The 19,772-nt window shown below is 39.2% G+C and overlaps 1 protein-coding gene across 1 annotated transcript in view; it reads right to left on the reverse strand.

Moving 5' to 3' along the window:
* Nucleotides 1–1,968: 1,968 nt before the first annotated feature.
* The window catches only part of SPMIP4 (sperm microtubule inner protein 4), a 24,238-nt gene continuing 6,434 nt past the window's right edge, over nucleotides 1,969–19,772 (reverse strand). Inside the window, 11 exon segments of the mRNA XM_057365441.1 lie at nucleotides 1,969–2,155; nucleotides 2,315–2,364; nucleotides 4,693–4,826; nucleotides 5,039–5,213; nucleotides 7,166–7,344; nucleotides 9,480–9,515; nucleotides 11,434–11,528; nucleotides 13,348–13,379; nucleotides 13,381–13,427; nucleotides 16,712–16,802; nucleotides 16,804–16,861. Of these exon segments, the coding sequence (XP_057221424.1) occupies nucleotides 1,969–2,155; nucleotides 2,315–2,364; nucleotides 4,693–4,826; nucleotides 5,039–5,213; nucleotides 7,166–7,344; nucleotides 9,480–9,515; nucleotides 11,434–11,528; nucleotides 13,348–13,379; nucleotides 13,381–13,427; nucleotides 16,712–16,802; nucleotides 16,804–16,861 (1,084 nt within the window).

The following is a 19,772-nucleotide window of genomic DNA, read 5'->3' on the forward strand; positions in this document are numbered from 1 at the left end:
AACAAATCACCTCTGCTTCAAGAACTAAAAGTCTCATTGTTTCTGAAATGTGTAAMGGTGGGATAGAAAGTGAGGATCTTTTCCTAATGGAAAATAAGGTCGCTGACTACTGTCATGTCATTTTAGTTATAACCTTTGAATACTTGTGCAGAAAACGGTGCACTGCTGAGGCACTGTGTCCTGATTGACCTCCGMGAAGATTTCACATATGTATAAAGTCATAGGGGATTTATGCTGTGTTTCTTTGTTTCTTTGTTAGTTTAGTTGGKTTTTTTTTCTTTTTGTAAGGGAGGGTTCAGTGGATAAGGACCAGCTGGAACCAAGATTCTGTTTGAGTTATGTATTCAGAGTATRATCCTGACAGTTACCTGAACTCTGGTGATTTGCTTGAAGGGAGAGGGAAATACGTCTGATTCCTTGATGAGACAGCTTACAAGAAAGCAATGAAAAAATTGTCAGTGAAAAACACAGTGCTATTTTRCTGCCTCTTTAGCTCTCTCTGAGAAACAACTGAATAATGCCTCATTTAATTAGGAGTCARAAAAACCCTAATGAATGCCTGWGTGTTGTTGCTGCCTCTCTAATCCCCACTTGATTGCAGCTTCTTAAGGTATGCATTGAAACAATATTAGCTGTTTCTGAAAAAGCTGTTCCAGTATTATGTTCCTGAAATCTGTTTAGCAGCATCATAAATCTGTCAGCACACAGAAAATAGAAATTTAGATGTATTCTTTGCATTCTGAGACAGCCTTCCACAAAAGTTTCCTTTGCTGCTTTCTTATTTTCAAAAATACTGACAAAAATTATTGAAGATATTTACATATATTATATTTGTGGACTGTTTTGTTTAGTTGGTTTTTGTTCACTCTTTTCAGGAATCTAAAACAGCTCTGTGACCACAACAAGACAGCAGAGCTGTTCTGTCCTTATCTCTTGCTCTTAATTTTTTTWWAATTATTTTTATAATCACCAAATTAATGGCCATTATTGATCCCTGGCTACTATATTGATCACTTTCAGACATCTAGGCCTGACTTCTAATTAGAGATTACATGTTTTTGGTAGCTTTCTTGCTTCATKCTAAAGCTCCTTCAAATCCCTGGAGGGACTTTTTAAATCCCATTCTCCTTCTACCAGACTGCCCTTCAGTTTAAATATATTCTCTGAGACTTTCCAGTTCTCTGAAACATTCCTGTCTTCGACAATAAGTGAAAAATGAGAGAGAAGGGTCTGAGACACAAGCCACAATAGGTCTGACATAGGAATGKGGGCTTGGAGAGGTCACAGTYAGCCTTAGAGTATGGAGCCTTTGGGAATGTGCTGTGCACAGACRAAGAGACTTCACAGTTCATGTGAATGTTTGTCCCCGTGTGTGTGGCAGTGCTGTCTTTATTGGCATTTGACTCCCTGCAGAGTAGCAGAGGGTCCTTTTAGCATGGAAGCTTGGTGTTTGTGAGGGCCTGCAAAGAGCCTTCCTGGGTCAGTAGCTGTTGTTGGCAGCTGTGTCATAGCTCCTTTCCTAAATGGAAGGAGCCTGTTTTCTGATCCTCTCTTCAGCTATTTCTGAAGCTCCCTCCTGTGAACATTATAAATCATCTTGTGATACCCACCCTAAGTTTATTCTCAGTCAGACTGTAATGCTCATTTATTWATCCATTTGGCCTTTAATGAACCAACTCTTTCCATTACCAGTGTTTATCCCCCCTAATGTGTTTCTCTAGAGCAGTCCTGTTTTCACAGCCTCTAGACCTAGACAAGCTCTCCTAGTGTTCTCAAAGAGCCTGCACATATCCTGGGCTACCCTAATGGCTCTTCTCTTTACTGTTTGAATTTATTATGGTTCTCTGGGAAAGGCCAGCCAATTTACATTGAAGTTMTTTTTATTTGTTACTTCATTTTTAAAAGAATGTGTCAGTTAAAAAAATAAAAAGCATTGAAACCATAGGACTTGTGTCTCTCCAAGTAGTATTATCTGTGAGGTTTTTTCCTCTCTCCTTTTACAGAATCATGTAAAYGTTTTTGTGCTGCTGCCTTAGAGAAGGAATGTTTCACCTCCATCAGCACTATCTGGTGGTGAGGAACTTCACAGCTAGGGATCCATTCAGGCAATGTTTTCTCTCTTGGCCCATCCTTCTGTCTCCATGCAGGCTGACACGTTTCTTGATGACAAAGTTTGTGCAACAAAATTCTACTTTCCTCATGCTTTRCATCCAGTGATAAGCGTGGCCTACTCAGGTTGACTGGATTTTCCCAGATCCATATTGTATGTTGATCCATATATCTGGGCTTGAAGTCTTTTTAGGAAAGTGTGCATGTTGATTTTGGAAGGGATTCAAATTTGGGCCTTCCAGAAAGATGCTSCCTCTACAATGCTTCCATTTGCAAAATGTCAGTGATTTTCAGGAGGTTGTTTATTGTTGGGCTTGAATCAAGATAAGGAWCTTTCTGGTAGCATGTCTGAGACAGTGTCCTGCTCTTGGCTCACATCCCATTTCTGGTCTGTGCTTTCTGTCACTGCACTGCTGACCAAGGCTGGCTGCTCTTTTTATTTCACTCAGCCTTGGCAGCTGGTGATGACTATCACCAGACAATTAGAGGGAGCTGAGCACAAGTGAAGGCATCTGAAGGAGCACTGTTTTTGCTGAATGGATTCATAGGGATGTTCACCTTGAAATAAGCATGGAGTGCACCCTTCAGGAGGTCAAACTTGTGACAGATCAGCAGAAATGTTTTTCTGTATGGAGAAAGTAGCAGGATTTATACTGCCATCTACGTCTCTTAGCAGGAACTGCTTATTTTAGCAGACCATTTTCTGTGACTAGTGAGAAGGCATGGTTAGAAGTCACTCTGGCAAAGAGAAGCAGCCCAGCCCTTCACTACTGGCGCTGTATGCAGGGAACCCAGAGTCACTTTGGTTTGGAAAAGAAAATATTCTGTTTCACTCCAGTAGGTAAGATATAAATGGGTATAGATGTCTTGTGCTCTCCTTTCTTCTATAAGTATCTGTCTTCTTACATGAGACCTCACATGTGGTCTCATAACAATATGATAGTATAAACAGTGACTTGCATTGGTGTGTTTTTAACTTTTTAAAGGAACTGCTGCAAGTGGTTTTTTTGGATGCTCTAGCCATTAGCATGTGACATTTTAGCTTTCTCAACCACAGTTTGATGCACTGCTCACATACTGTTTAYCTGTATGAATCATTTGCATTTATGACGCTTCAGATACTGGTGCAGAGCCAAGGRAGCTGTTCAAACATAAAGTACACTTGAGTCCCGCAGCCAAAGAATGAACTTCAGCAGTTACTGTGCTGCACAATCTGAGTGTTTGATATTCCATATATGTATGCCTCAAGTGGATGAGTATTGTTCAGGTAAATCAGCATGGCCCAGGGCAAGCCTGTACCAATCACACTTTGGAAGCCAGAGGGCAATAAACTGCTCAGTTTTGARTTATGTAAGCTGCTAGTCTGGACTTTCATTTCCAGAGACAAACCATCGAAAGTGTTCTTTGAAGTGTTCAATATCATAAAGCAAAACATTTTTTTTCTTCATCACTGAAGAAAACAGTGATTTTCTTTTCTAGACAGCTTTTCCATTTCAGATAAAGGGAGTAAATTATCAGAAGTTTGTAAATGTATTAGATGTTAAATGTAAAGCATAAAGGATTTCCTTATCTGGATTTGTTTTAATCCAATAGCAGAAAAGCAGGACAACTTGGGGACTTTTTAACCACAGCCATTTTGGACTATAACTAAGAAAATGACCGCGCCTTACTTAGTTGCTCTGCTTTATGTAAGTCCATGCAGTTTGAACCTGRAAGTGCTATAAAGCCAGCAGAGCAGGAATGTGTTCCTTCTTCTTTACCTTCAGAATTGCTTAGTCAGTTACAATCAATCAGAGCTGTGTATATAAAGCCATCACAAGTAATGATGCATTAGCAAAACACAACTCAGCTCTCAGCTTGATTTGCTCTGCTTGCATGAGTAACATTTAATGCAGATAGTATCTTCACTTTTATACAAGTCACAGAGAATATAAAAAATGTCGAAGACAACAAACAGAGTTTTTCAATAACACTCTTAAGAGTAAATCTTGGCGTTAAAATAAAATCTGCTGATGTTACTGGTGCACCCTGGAGGAAGAAAGGCAAATCACTCATGCAAATAAGTCGTAGAAACTCTGCCAGACTTAAACTGGTACAGTTAATAAGGAAGCAGTAGCCTACAGTGGTAATAAGTCACTTATCAAACACATAGTGCAATAAGGACAGTAAAATGGTGAGYTCAGTCAGACTGTCCTGATTAATCACGTCTGAACATGTAGCCAGCACATTTCAGTCTCTGCAGTGCTGCACCATTCACAGGACAGCTGCCAACTCATTACATGGATGCTGTTTGCTCACACTCCTCAAGGCAAAAGGTCTTTTGAATTGCTGTTGTGTGTTGGTGCCAACTTAAAATGATAAGATAAAAAGTAAGCAGATAATCACAATAATYTCCCCTCCTGCAAACTCTGAAAAAGTCATTAATCCATTACAGAAGTTCTRTCACCCAGCTGTGTCAGGACTGATTTAGTATTCTAAACTTTTGCCTCTGCTTTAGAGTGAGCTTTGTCCTGTGCTTAAGTGTTATCAAAGAGAAGGCTTAATTCTGCCAGCTGRATCTGATAGTACTCTTGCCAGTATTACTTGTGGTGGAAGCATGAGATTCTTAGTAAATGCAGAACTAATTAGTTCTTTGTCTTCATCTAGTTCTCCAGTCAATCTGTAAACTGCTTTTATGTAATAGTTATCCAGGATAAGGGGATAYATTGGAACTATTCCTAAGCAAAGACATATTTTATTGTCACATATTTTTATTMGTTAGGAAAATCAGAATTAATGTACAATATCCCTGAAAGACCTCGGGTTATTTACAGYTTTTGTGTCCTTTGTTACTAAATGACAAAAAAAAATAAATTCTTTGAGAAATTTAGGGGCTAATTTGGTCTCACACTGCTATCCCTGTTAAATTAATTTAATAAAAATTGCTTACCCATGAAGTCCCAACTGTATATTGTTATCTCTAAAGCCCTTTCAGTATTTTGTAGCATACTGGTTATTCTTGGAGACAAGTTATATTTGAGCTCTTTAAAAGTGGTCTTGGGGGTCACTRTCTTTGGTGGATTTGGCTAATATATTTGCACATTTTCTTTGATGAACTTGGAAAGCTGAAGGATAAGAAGAAATATGTAGGGTATAAACCAAATATTTGTGCTGTGTGGAGAAGACTACTTTAAAGACTTGAAATAATGTGTTGGTTGCCCTCCTCTCCTTAAGTTATCTGTTTAGCAAATTCTAATAAAAGTAAAAACTGTTGGAAAAATGTATTTGCTGCACTGTTAGTACTCAAGTGGAAGTTTCAAGAGGTACATAGTTTAGCTGAACTCAAGTCAAATAACTTGGAATCAAGTTCTCCATGGTAGTCACATATGGTAAGCAGGGAAAACTATGTACATTTTCTTTTGTTGTCATGATTATAAACTGCCTTAAACGAACTGCCTCTTATTGTTTCCGTTGCCACGTCTGTAAACAGTGTGTCTGCATTGATCAGAATGACCAATGTGTCTGCATTTTAAACTGCAGATGAATGCTCACAGTAAAGACAGAGATGCTGGTGGAAGAGGATGCTTTCTGTGAGCTGCCACTAATGTCTCTTTTGCCTTTGGAAACTGACCTGATGGATGTGCAAACAGAACTCACTTCACTCTTTTGATACAAAATCAGCAGGATTAAACTGGATCAGCTATTTAATCAGCATWAGTTAACCCAGKGATGTGTGATGYAGTCTTTATGGAAGCACTCTAMGTGATCATCTGCMCCACTAGATCTGGAAATCTGATTCYCTCAGACAAAGAGGTAGTGACAAGCAACTGAGAGCTGGGTCTTATAGCAGAAAAAAAAGCTGTCTTTACAGGAAACCATCTTCCCATTGCCAGTTGCGGGAGCTCTGGGTTGATTCACATATGAGCAGGGAAGATTCTTCCTGCATTTTCTGTGCWTGATTTTTGCAAACAGGATCAGCAAACTTTAAAGCTTAATGAATTGTGAAGTTCATTCTGAACTCCTAATGTCACCATCAGGAATARCTGAGTGTTTCTAGATGTCTTGTGAAAATGAAACTCCAGTGCAATTAGTTTCCAACCCTGTTTCTGTCACCACTTTTTATCTGTCCGGTCTTTCTGCCTTTGTTTCCTTATTTACCTCACAATGATGCTGCCAGCATTAATTACATAATAGCTACAATGAGTTTTGTAAAGATGAGATGTGGAAAAGGCACAAAGCTTTTAAGCACAACCTTCTTGTTGGTAAAAGTCACCTGAGTGTGGTCTGGATTATCTGTATTTAACCAGGGRTTTCTTCTTCAGTCATGAGAACTGGAGTGTCCCAATCTCAGAGAAAATGAAAATGTATGGAGGGAATAGTAAATTTCCTGAGTGCCAGTGGTATCTGCTCCCTTACCTACTATTTCTGAGCCTGTTAAGCTTTGCTGGAAATAGATTTTGGTCTCTGATGATCCTCCTGTTGTGCAAAAATAGGCTCTGTAAGTCCACCTCCACACACGATTAGTGTTTCTTAAATTGACCAATGATCAACAAAAACTGACTAAAAATGACTGCTCCTAACATTTAATATTCTTTGGAATTATTTTGGTTTTGGATGGACAAATACTCCAATAAAAAATCATTCACGTACCCCACTATATAAATAACAGTACAGCATTGTACTGGTGAATGGGAATGGCAGCTAGTTAATGCAAATTGACCTCCCAGTTAACATTATCAGCTCTTACTTTCCTGAAAAGCTTCTTATCCATGCCACATATGCTTTTTCTGTTTCAGTTACTGCCAAACCCTTCCTGACAAACACTGCCATGGCACATAGAGGTGCTGGCTTTCTCCTATCCCAAATTCCCCATAATCCTATGTGGTCAGGAGCTGCCAAGTGCTCCTCATCAGTTCATGCAGTTCATGAAACTGCATATATCAGCACATATAGCTTTAATTTATGCCCATGTGCTTACCTTGACCACTGATGTATTCAGTTTCTGTTAAACTTCAGCAAAAAAAGAGTCATGGCTGCCATAGCGTTTCTAAGTAAGTTTCAAGAATAAAAGGTAAACCAACAGTGTGTTATCTCTGGTACTCCTCAGAACAACCATGTCAAAAGCCTTGCTAGAGATACTGGGGTGGGAAGGTTGATGACTGCTTGCATCGATTCTAGTGTCTCGATCCTCGGGTGATCTGAAGTTTGGGGACTTGGCGTACCTAGAAATGTGTGTAGGGTAGAGATGAGAGGGGGAAATGGCACAGTGGTCTTGGGTTGGTTTGAGTTGTCAGGAAGAAAAACAGAAAGAAAAAAATGTCCTTATTTCACATTTCACTGAGTTTCAGATTAAATATAACACTTTGCAGGAACTGGGAGAGATGTGAGAATCAAAAAGATGGTATCTTAGTTCTTTAATCCTCTTTTGCTTGTACCCTGCAAAGAATTCCCAATGATGCTGCCCTTGCAGCTTTAATACATGATCAATCATACTGATTCTCATTTACTTTTATGTTGCTTAAGGGAAGTAAAATGTGGACTAGAYTCTTGCGCAGCTTCAATTAATAGTAGCTGAGTTTGTGCTTGTGTAATCAAAATTTGTCTCTAAGAAGACATTAATTTGTGGGAGGAAGGAGAGTAAAGCTAAACTGGAGATTTTATGGGATACTGAGAACTGGGATTTCATGGAGTGCCCACATTCTTGTGGCTGTTCTTTTCAGCTTTAAGTTTTAAATGATAGAGTAATTGAAGAYTTATTAAAATCAGGGGAATAATGAAATCTGAAGAAAATTAAAGCAGTAGTTTATTTCAGTAAGAAAGTTTTAATTTTAGCACAACTGCATACAGCAGCTTCCTGAGAGCAAACCCCTTCCCTGAACTGCTTTGTAAAGCAAAGTCACCGTCTTGTACAGGAGCCAAATTAATTCACTTCCTGAAGTTGTGCATCATGACATAATGAGATGTTGTACCAACCTGGACTTCTCTGAGGCTTCTCTCTCATAAATCTGCTTTATGAGAGAGAAGTTGTGCCTTATAGGTACTCTCAAACACTTTAATTTACATTAAGTAAAGAGGCCATGAACAACACAGCCAAGAAAACCCAACAGACCCATGGGCAACTCAGCAAGATTCTATTTGTTAGGAGAGCAGGTGGTAGGCAGGGTTTGCTAGGCAAACACTTCTAATCTTCTAAAACTAATCATTGCATGCTTTGTTTGAGAGATTTTTGTGCCTCTTAGTGTTGCTGSTACTTATTGCCAAGGAACCTGCACTGTGTTATTATGGCTATGAGAGGAAAAACCTGCCCTTTTATTTCATTAAGGAAAGATAAGATACTACTGAAATGTACCTAGCCAAAGTCTGGTGGTTTGGGAAGTYTATATTAGGGAAGAAAAGTAATGGTTTACCTAGAGTGACCTGCTCTCATTTGCATCTCCCACGCTTTATCTGAATCAGTGCAGTCAATATACATTRGGGACAAATCGATGTGTAAGCAGTGCAGGCAGTGTTCTTTCTGATACCACTCATTATGTGARGAATGTTTTGTGTTGCCAGGTGCTGAAGACTGAAAAGACATCAGGAACATGTGATCTGTGGAATGTCTTTTTAAAACAGAGTGAAGAACAAAAAATCTTAGATTTTTGTGTAATAAACTCTATATTATTTAACAATGGTATGTACGATTAGTACAAAAAATAAATAAATAAAAAAAATCCTTTTATCAGTAATGCAAAACAAAAAAACCCCTTGTTTATACTTGCAGAGAAAATACATATTCATACCATGCTAATACATAATTTATATTTTACCTTGCAGCCTTTTTTTTTTTTTAAAGGTGAGCAAAATAAAACACTAACTTTAAAGGGCAAGAATTTAATCACAAATCCTAGCTAAGAGTCTCCTGGCAATTTAACCAAGTCAGAAGAATATCTAAGGTTGAAAAAGTAATTAATTTGCTTAATGGCTCTTCATGGTAAAATAAAAATAAAAGCCTGAAGTACAGTATTACTGGGCTAATCTAAGTTGTTCACTGAGGTCTCCAAAATCATGTGTATTTCATAAGAAAGGCTTATCTACTCCCAGACCTTTCGTCAAGGGGTCCATTGTAAATGGGTTGGAGATGTTGTCAGATGATAGTCCTTTTTTAGGCTGTATTATTTATACATTGTCACACAAGGTTTCTTGTTTCTTCAARCTGTGTACAAAAATCTACACGTTGCTAAAACCCTTTCTTTTCCTCAATGAGAAGAGGGATGTTGCAGATTCATTCCCAAGCAGGCGGTGGTGGTAACTTCTCAGGACTCCTCTCCTTGCTCAGCATGAGGACAGAGGCCCTGCAGGAACTTCATTTTAGCCTTAGCAGTTCCTGTGGGAACTCTGTTCCTCCCATAGCTGGGGTTTGTTCAGTGGCCTGGCTAATGACATAGCTGTGACATGGGAGYTGCACCCAACTCTCTTCAAGTCATCTGTGACTCAGGGTGCAGCTGGGCCATTCCATTATTGAATCAGTCTCCACAAAGATAGGTGTCATATGGTTACAAAGAGGAAATARGTCCCTTCACCAAAAGAGTTCAAAYACAGTCCTGTGCTTAYTTCTTTCTGTACTAACATGGGTRTTTYAAAGATAAACTGCTAGATCAATTTTATTCACGCATTTTGATACCACATACAAAAGTCAGGCACTTTATAATGAAATCTGTGCTGTGCTGCTATGGGACTCACTGCAATCAACATGAGGTGTGATATCTCACAAATTGCTGTGCCAGCATAACTCATGCTTCAGCTGAGCTGAACAAAAGAWCTACTTTTAATGTGTGATGCTACAAGRTAACAGSAYTTAAAGTGTTGAATTCTGGCAACCRTTTGTATATTGTTACATTTATAACGAACTGGGACTCTGATTCAAATTTCATGTCTGTCTTAATAATGGGAAGCCTTTCTAGAAATCCCATACTTACAGACCAGCTTTGAAAGTGTATTCCATGGATAATTCTAATTGATTTTCCATTTCTACAGTTAGAACTGATGTGTRTCTACTGGTACTGTAGATATGAAGAATACTTCTTARAGTTTCTTTTCAATTCACRTTCTGTTACAGTKGTATTATTGTAACAGAATGTGAATTGAAAARAAATACTAAGAARTAKTTTCATTTTCCCTTTTGTTGTGTTACAGTGTGACTTGTTRCATTTTTCACTGCAATAATTGAACATACTGCTGATACACATAAATGGAGCTTTGAGCTCTGGCAYGGCAGAACTACTTAAGAACCATTGTAGATCACTTTTCATTATAACATCTAAACTCAAGGCAGCAATAAAATAAGGATGAACATGCATTTCCATGACTGCCATGATTTAGAGAAGGTTTGTGAGCTCAGGTTGTAACAGCCAGCAAAGTTCTGCATTTTCAAGGGTAGAGAGTTGTTTAGAATATTTGTTATGTTTTTAAAACTCACACTGGRYAATCAAACCTGAAGCCACCCAGAAYAGATGGCAGAAGAGAAAGAAGAAAGGTAGAGMTTTTTTTTGGAAAAGAAAGTAAGATATCAGCAGTTTTTCAAAATGTGGCACTGAGATGCTTTCACTGGAGTTCTATGAGACTTTTGCTGGAGTCTGCCAGTATTACACAAGAAACAATATTATGTTATCTGCCCCTTTATGTTCAGTCCATAGAGCATATGGAGTCTATCTGTCTGTTGAAAAGAAGTCAAGGCTCACTGTGGAGGGATTTATTCTCCCCGTTTGGAAAGGCCGAGAACAAATCCAGGGAGTGCTCCAGACAAACACCATCCCATTTTCCTAGCAATGAGTGCACTGTGGGCACTCTTCAAAAAAAATTTTGATAAAATAGGCATAAATCAAGTTTCACATGAGAGAGACTGTCCTTKTGGAGACACTGGCTTCCATGCAGTGGTTCTGCAGCTTTCCTTATGATGTCAGAGCACTAGGTGGAGAGATGCACTCTTTCAGTAATAACAGACACATTGAAACCTGTGYGACCTTCATGACAGTTTCCCACTTAGTACTACTTTTCTACTCTCCAACACATGCCAGGGGTCTCTAAAGAGTTGTTCCTTTTCTCAGGTGTGGTTTTAGCCTGAAAGTCATGCAGTGTATAGAGCCTCATGATCTTCACCTTCTTTTCTAGATCAGGCCAGAGAACGCTTTGCTTCTCCCTCCTGTCACTTTCCCATGTATTCTGTAAATTATTAAGAGAATCAGACATATCACTCTTGCCAATTTTAACAGAAACGAAATTACAACTAGAGAATAAATGGTTTCAAATGTGTAAATTGACTTTCTCTGCAGCCTTTTATTCTTRTAAAGGGAGGCAATCACATACCTTGCCTAACCTTAAAACCTGCTTGGTCAGGAATCTGCAGGTCTGGGAACCACCAGAAGTCAAGGAGCTGGGAGACAGCSAGAGGAATGTAAATACTTTGTGGCATGATAAAGAGCAAAACTAGATTAAAACCCATAAGCCAAAAAAAAACAAAAAACCCCCATTTTCATTCATTCTGTGCTGTCACTAAACCCACTGAAAACCTTTTCAGTGGAAGTACAGAGTACAGATGCTGATACTCTAGCTTCATATGTGTCTGCATAACTAGGGCTCTTGACAGTGGCTGAAGGGTGCTTTTCAAGGCCTTTCCCAATTTTTGTGGTCTTGTTTGATGYGAACTTTAGGACTCATTACGCCTGCAGAAGGAAGGAGGCAACTACTTTTCTCCAGTACATTTGACTGGGAAGGCGTATGCATGTGACCCACTGCCAGTGCACTTAGCAAAGCACATCTGCACAAACTCCGTGATCGATTCTAGTGCAAAACTGCACAAAGATGGATAGTGTTGATCCTTAAGGCAAAGGCGTTGTTGGTCCATGAAAATGTAAGAAGGTATTGCCAATACCTGGTAATGAATTTCCCAYAAAAGACAGTAATGGCTGAAACGATCCCTCACAGGCTATAAGGTAGATAAACTGAGTGTTAATAGCTCCCAGGTAGGTCTGCTTAGCACCACTCAGAGTGTATTTTTCCGGAAAGGTTCCATGTGGCTGTCAGCAATTAATAACTCCTGATGACAGGAAGAATGTTTGCTCTGAAAGACCTTGGACTATGAATGTGGAAGACTTCTTCTGAGTGCATGTTTCACTCTTTGTTTTAAAGAATATATTCTTTCCTTCAATTTAAAGGTCTTGTAAAGATCAAGAAAATAGATTTTTTATAGGGAAAGAAAATGCTTAAACTAGGAAAAAGGAAAATAGTTTTTGATATTTCAGGTTAAGATGTGCCTGCATAATAATGGAGAAAGCATTTTAATGATCTGTTGGTCAAATATTCAGAGTCCAAGGTTATGTGCTTTTCAGTGTGTATGGGGGCAGAGTTTGACCTACTCCTGTAAAATCTCATTCCTCCTTAYATAGCTGGTACAAGGGCACAGAGTYACAGCAGTCCCTGGTTGCTTCCTATTAAGGAAGAAAATCTCCAGAAAGGTGCCGTGTTCTCTTCCTCAGCCTTTGTACCTGGATGATCCATTCTGGTGAGCAGCTGTCACRAGGAATGCACTTCACAGCCCTGTGAAGTTAACTGTATGATCATTGCAGAATTGTTCTCAGATTTCTAATATACTGAAGTTATCAATGCTGATATAAGARGTTGTTTATTTTCTTCTTTTGAAGAATTTACATCTATGCTTCAAACTACCTTAATTTGAAATCTCGGTAGTTTGATCAAGTTTAAGTGTTTTGCTGGTGCCATCAAGTGGCAAAATGTTGGATTGCAAAAATCCCRCAGCACCCAAATTGACTCAAATACCTCTTGTACAGCAGCAATGAGGAAAATAATCCTTGACAAGCCTCCTCAAAAAATGCATATATATAAATATGTATGAGAAAAAAATGGACTGAAATCCATATAGTGTCATGGTTACTTCAGTCACTTCAGTTTGATCTGGATTCTAATTAGTAMAAAGGCTATTATTTTTGGGTATTATTAGTTGATAAACATAGGCAACCTATAAAGCAAATTCAGAGATTCTTGTTGAAGAGCTACTTGATCTGAAGTGGCACAATGCTGTATTCTGAATTTCCTTCCCAGTRTGTTTGYTGTCCTTTKTTGYTAGCTAATCCCTTTTTGCAGAACAYGGCCCTTCAATTTCATATCATAGCTGCACAACACACCACCAGAGTAGAATRAATGCTCAGTTTGCTGCCATATTCACTAAATTCACAATATGGTTAATTGAAAATTTAAACTTACAGTTCATCATTCATGCACACATCACTTTTTGTTTTTTTCCCCCAGCTGAGTGACATCGTAGTGTTGTTCAGTAGAAAGGTCTCTGTGCAAAGAAAGCACATAAATATATAATGCTTATGCTCTATTTCCTTATAAAAATCCAAATAAATTGGTATGTTTTTGTCTTGATTTCTCAGGCAACAGCTAATATCAAAACTCATAGATGCTGCTGGTGTGGAAATTATCCTGTGTTTCAAAATCTGCATCATGCAGGGCTGGATTTTGAGAAGTGCTGAGCACCCTGATGCTCAGCACTTTGATGCCTGACTTCAAAGTTCCTGAGAATGCTGAGCATTTCCCCCTGTGAAAGCCTGGCTCTTACAGGTCCTTTCCATACACACCTAACACTCAACAGGAGCTATGAGAATGCCTCAATGTGTACAGGATCCAACATTTTACCCCATAACAAGTTATTTGTACATGATGGGGATCACTTTCAGCTTCTTTTGATGCCAAAGGGCTCACAGAATGCAGCCAAACTGTATGGTGCTTTTCACTAACAGCAATCTGAAGACAGTGCTTCACCAAAACCAAAAACCAACAGCAGAGAGCAAGAGTGTGAAATGGATGGAGATGCGGGTGGAAAGATCAGCCATAACCAATAAGATTTTCCTGGTATCAGAAAAAGCCTTACAGTTCAATTAATTCTCACTGTGGATACTTCCTGAAGTTTTATTTACAAACTCTACTGTAAGCATATTTATTTAGGCTTCTACTTTCTCCACTGAAAAGTACTATCAGAGGCACAAACACAAAAATACTTAATTTGCATTTTGCCCACTTCAGCTTTCTACTCTGCAATAATTGGCACTAGAGTGAGTCTTTAATTAATATCTAGCCTGTATCTCTGGTGTGTTTCATTGAGATCAGTGAAACTGTTGGTATTGGGGTTACTGTACCTCTGTTGCTTGCCTGTTTTCTGTTTTGCAGAAACTTAGTATGGAAGAAAGGCTAATTTCTTTTGCCCCAGAGTGCCACCATACACAGTGTGTATGCCCTGAACAACTCTCCTGCAGTAACATTCTACTGTAAAAATTGTCCAAGACAAACAGCAAATGGATGTCATGGATGTTGGTTTATGTAATTGAYGTAGCTTGCAAACATCTTCTCCCTTTCTTCTCAACCAGCTATGTTGGTTTTCTGAGATGGGACATGTTGTTGCTATGACTAATCTGCATTCTCATGAGGTGCTATGCCTGTGTTGGCCAAAATCTTGCCTGGCTTGCAATGTGAGGGTASGAATGTAGAGACATACACTACATGCCACCTAGCCAATTTCCACCTTGTGGGAAAGGGAAGGTTTGCTTCTTGACCTCTTTTTTCCTTTAGAGTGGTATTCACTTGTCTTGGTTAGAGGCTCCAAACAAGTGTGCCTGGACAACAAATAATCCAAGGGATTGCATATTCAGAAAAGACAAACACAAGAGCAATGAAAATTCTTGTTTCAAGCTCATTATACATTCTTTCACCAATCCTATCACTGTGGGATCCAGCACCTTCCCACGGTTCTGGGATGGAAATCCCATCAGCACAATTTAACAAGCACAAGTGCTGGTCTCTTCCCCTGGGATGACGTAACCCTGGTTATATGTACAAATTGAGGAATGAGAGGCTGGAGAGCAGCCCTGGAGAAAGAGATCTGGTGTTTGGGTTGATGGCGAGCTGTGTATGAGTCAATAGCGTGCCCTGGCAGCCAAAAGGGCCAGCTGGATCCTGGGGAGCATCCAGCAGAGCACAGTGAGCCAGGGGAGGACAGTGACTGTCCCACAGGGCAGTGACTGTCCCACAGGGCAGTGACTGTCCCGCTCTGCTCTGCACTGCTGCAGCCCCACCTCGAGCACTCTGTGCTGGTTTGGGTGCCTTAATGTAAGAAGGACATCAGACTATTTCAGTGCGTCTGGGGGAGGGGACCAAGGTGGGGAAAGGTCTTGAGGGCAAGACTTACAAGGAGTGGCTGAGGTCACTTGGTTTGTTCAGCTGGGAGGAGGCTGAGGGGTGACCTCCTCAAGGGGGGCAGTGGAGGGGGAGGTGCTGATCTCTTCTCTCTGGTGATCAGTGATAGGACATGAGGGGATGGCATGAAGGTCCATCAGGGAAAGTTCAGGATGGATATTTGGAAAAGGTTCTTCATTGTGTGGATGCCCAGTCACCGAAACAGTCACCCCAGGGGAGAGATCATGACACCAAGTCTGTCAGAGTACAAGAACCCTCTAGACAATGCTMTTTGTAATGGTTTAGTGTTAGATAGCCCTGCAAGGAGCAGGGAATTAGACTTGGTGGTCCATATGGGTCCCTTCCAACTTGAGATATTCTATGATCGTTTCACATAAAAGTTWGCTCATGATAACCCAGAGGAGAACAAGGATAGGGAGGTAAGTTTCTGGTCTTTGTGTCATGTTTTAACTCTTGGACATTTCAGCTTGCATCTTCCATTCCAGGAAAGACTGCAAGACTGAAGGCTATCCTTGCTTTTCTGAGTCAGCCCTAAGCAGCATTTCCAGAGCTTTCCTAAGAAGTGTGCTCTGCTTTTGGAGCTTTCCTGTAAGTCAGTAATGATGGTCTGAAACCTACACAAGTATCTGAACAACAGAGATTTGACATMATCCTTTGCCTATCTTTCAGTTAGTCATGTTTTTTGGTAGTTTTGGTTTTTTTGTTGGTTTTTTGTTGTTTTTTTGGTTGGTGGGTTTTTTTTTTTGGTTTTTTTTTTTTTTTTTTAACTTATGCTTTCATGAAGGGAAAGAGGTTGGGAACTGGTTTCAGTGGAAGTGGTGCCCACCCCAGTATATTCTAAAGAAGAAATTGTCTATGGCAAAAGTGTAGAAAAAGGAGCCCTGATTCCAAAAGCATTCCCCAACAGCTCCTCAGCTGTTCTCTAGACATATCTGTTCTTTTACAACAGCTTTCTGAAAAAGCTGAGCATTGACTATTCATGTTTATGTCTATGGTATTTGTGGATACTAGGTCAAAAGTGAAATCYTTAAGTTCAGGAAGGATTTTTAGGACAATAGCCAACAGTAAATAATTATCCAATGATGGRCAAAAAATAAATATGGAAATTTGGAACTTGAAGTGTTTCAGCAAAATACTATGTGGAGATTTGTGAGTACCAATATATTTTGACATTAATATTTAGGTCCTTKTGAAAAGAATAAAAGCTTAAAGTGCCCATTTTTGGAATGAAGATATTTGCACATCTCAGTCTAAATTGCCGTCCAACCATTTYGCTGCCTGTTGCTTTTCTTGGTAARAGMATTTCATTTAAACATTCTGACTGTGAGAATTATATGTCTGGCCTATGTTGGCTGAGGGTCTTCTCCACTACCATTGTTCACATCCTTGAGCAAATGCACATGGAGAGCTTTTTCCTTTGCTCTGTTGTCTTCTGGTAGTACACACAGAGCAATTCCTCCATGCTTCCTTTTCTGTTCCTCAGGGAAGCTTGCAGCAATGAAGGAAGTTCCTGAACTCTTTAAAAATGAAAGAGGAAAAAGAAAACCCAAATGCCTTTTGATAGCAGCAACAGTGATGGTTACCCGAAGTCTTTTAAACAATGGCAACTTGGCTTTATTTTCATGACTGACTTACTCAGTTTATTCTGGCTGATACWATTAGGATGAACTGTCACTAGGCAAAGTTAGTACGGCGGTGACTGACAATTGTTTAATGAAGGTCGGATCAAGTTGATTATGTTTTGATCAGTAAGAGGAAGCAAGAAGGTGATAGATATGCACAGCATGTGCATTTTGCAGTGTAATTGAGTCTCAGCTGCCAGCACATAGATACCTGCACTGTCTTTTCAGTACTCCATAAGTAGCATATGGACAGCAAATGTATGCAATAGCACAGATGGAAGCTTTAGCATCTAATTCCCACTGATTTCAGAATTGGTTATTTATGCCTTTGAAACCTTCCTCTCTCGGTCTCTAGAGAGGGGTGAGAAATGTTATTGTTTAGTATCTGTAGTTCACACTGAATGCAASCTGTGTCAGGCACTCACATGGATGTGCTAGAGGCTGAGGGTATTCTGTGCATTTCCATGCATTGGAGTAATTTGAAATCAAGCAGTTTGATGTSTATGATGAACCAAAGAATAAGAGTCTGGTGTGCCATAGATTATCAGAAGACTTTTCTGTTTTTTATTTTCTGAAGGAACTCAAGCATTCATTTACAAGTTCTGTCTAAAGTTTTGCCCTCCTGAAAGTAGTCAGGCAGATGCCAAGTCACCTTTGTGGCTGTGGTGTTTGCGTTCATGAAGCCAACTCTCATTGATCAGTCATTCCTGTGGACTGTTGTGTGTAGGCTGCTGAGGTATAGAGCAGCCACTTTACCTTAGACATGAAAGAGAAGCATTGCAGATGAAAGTCTGATCATCTATTCAGCTCAAACAGGACTGGGTTAAATTACAATATTTACAAGCCTCCTTCTCACAAAGAAACATTTATAGCCAATGTTGATCCAGTGATATCTGACATCTCAACGATACATTAAAAAATGTCTCAGCCCAGAGATTATCAAAAAGGGCTAAGGTGAACATATTTTTAAAGTGTCTGTCATTAACAATCCCTAAGAGTCTCAGCAATATAGTCAATGATTTAATAGAGACTACTAGCATTTCTAACATCCACAATTGTAGATTTATTTTGAATTCTGACAGACAACATTCAGCTTTCTGGCTCATTTCTTCTGAGAAAAAAACCCCACGCCATTAAGCAACTAAGGTTCTGAGATCAGAACATCAGTTTGCTAGTGCATTCTTTATTATTAAAAAGTTGCATTTTTCCCTTTAGATTTATTTTTTGTTGTCATGTGGAGCTCAAAACACAGTTTATGAGTGCAGTGTCTTAATTTATGAGCTTGTGAAGGCCTTCAGTAACTGATTTGATCAGAGCACAAAACCAACACATCTGCCAACAGCTTCCAGAAGACCTTGTAAAGTGAGTTCTTAGTCACACTGGCATTTTAATCCAGGAGTGCTCTTCTGACAAGAATCTCCTAATGGTCTATATTTTGTAGTGTCTTGGTCTTGGAGTACATGAACTGTGTTCTTTATGGATGTAATAATCCAAAAGTTGTTTTTTCCAGAAATACACTGGGAGGGTACCACAGCCACAAATGAACCCTTAATCCCGGGAATCCCACTAAAGGCAATCCAAAGTAAGGAGCACCTGAAATGTACTGAAATGTACTTTTTCTGCACCTCAGATCCTCAGCACCCACTGTTGAACTCTGCACATCTCCTTCTGTAGTCCRCAATACATGTCAAATGACAGTCACTGAGCAACATATTGATTTGCAATTCAGTGACTTTTTTTTGGAGTGGGATCGGCTGAGTGTGTTTTTATTAACTCTTTCCCAACAAACCTATAAATAACTATATACACAATCTTAATACATCAACATTGAATCTATGTGATCATAGCATAGAATGCACAGGATACCTTCTTTGTGTATTCATACAACCCACCATTATTCATAAATGGTACATGCTTCTGGTTATTCAGGGCATGTCTAGCTGTGCAAATATTGGGAACAAATGCTCTAGCCCAAGAAAATAATGTAATAATTAATGAATGCATTATTTTTAAAAGCTAAGAGGAACTCTCCTATTTATTTACTTATTTATTTGTATTTATGTGACTAGGAAAAAATGCAACATTTTAAAAATGTGTATGATATTGTAAAACATGCAGCCATCTTCTTTTCAGGTATGGATGGGTGAGTTCATATGAATGTGTATTTACAGTAGCAGAAAAATGTAGCTTACTACCTCTGTTAAAATGCAGATTGTCCTGGTCACAGAGAAAAGAATGTTGCAACCTTACTGTGTGTATTTCATGTTTGTGTTTCAGAGCTTTGTCTAACATAGTTGTCATCTGAAAGATGCTTTGCTGTTGTATTCAGATCTGACACCACTGGCCATTCTGAGCTTAATTTCTCCTTTTGCTGAGTATYCTGTGTAGCTAACGTGATTCTTTCCTGTACATTCATTAGAATTTAGATCAGGTCTATAATTCTGTAAACTTTCAAGTCTATTAATATTAAAAAGAGTGCAGATGGAAATTCAGCAGATTTCTGCAATACAAGGAATACCACAAAAAACTTGCCTCAGGGCAGATATGTGAGTGGGAGGCATCAAGGCACAGTTTGACAAGTGTGATAATCCAATAATATCAAAGAACTCCAACTGGAATTCATATGTTGGATAGGAGACATCGCAAATAATGCAAGAAGTTATCAATAGTAGTAAACCAGAAGGCTGTCAGAAAGATGGAAACTAAACCCTGATTCTGCTAACACCGAGATTTAATCTCATATGAAAGAACTTGGAGGACTTGAGGCTCACTCTAGAATCTGTTATGCATGAAAAAATACAAATTTTGGTT

The sequence above is a fragment of the Malurus melanocephalus genome, unplaced genomic scaffold, assembly GCF_030028575.1.
Source record: "Malurus melanocephalus ecotype Western Australia unplaced genomic scaffold, MMel_1.1 scaffold_53, whole genome shotgun sequence".
In the NCBI taxonomy this organism is placed as follows: domain Eukaryota; kingdom Metazoa; phylum Chordata; class Aves; order Passeriformes; family Maluridae; genus Malurus; species Malurus melanocephalus.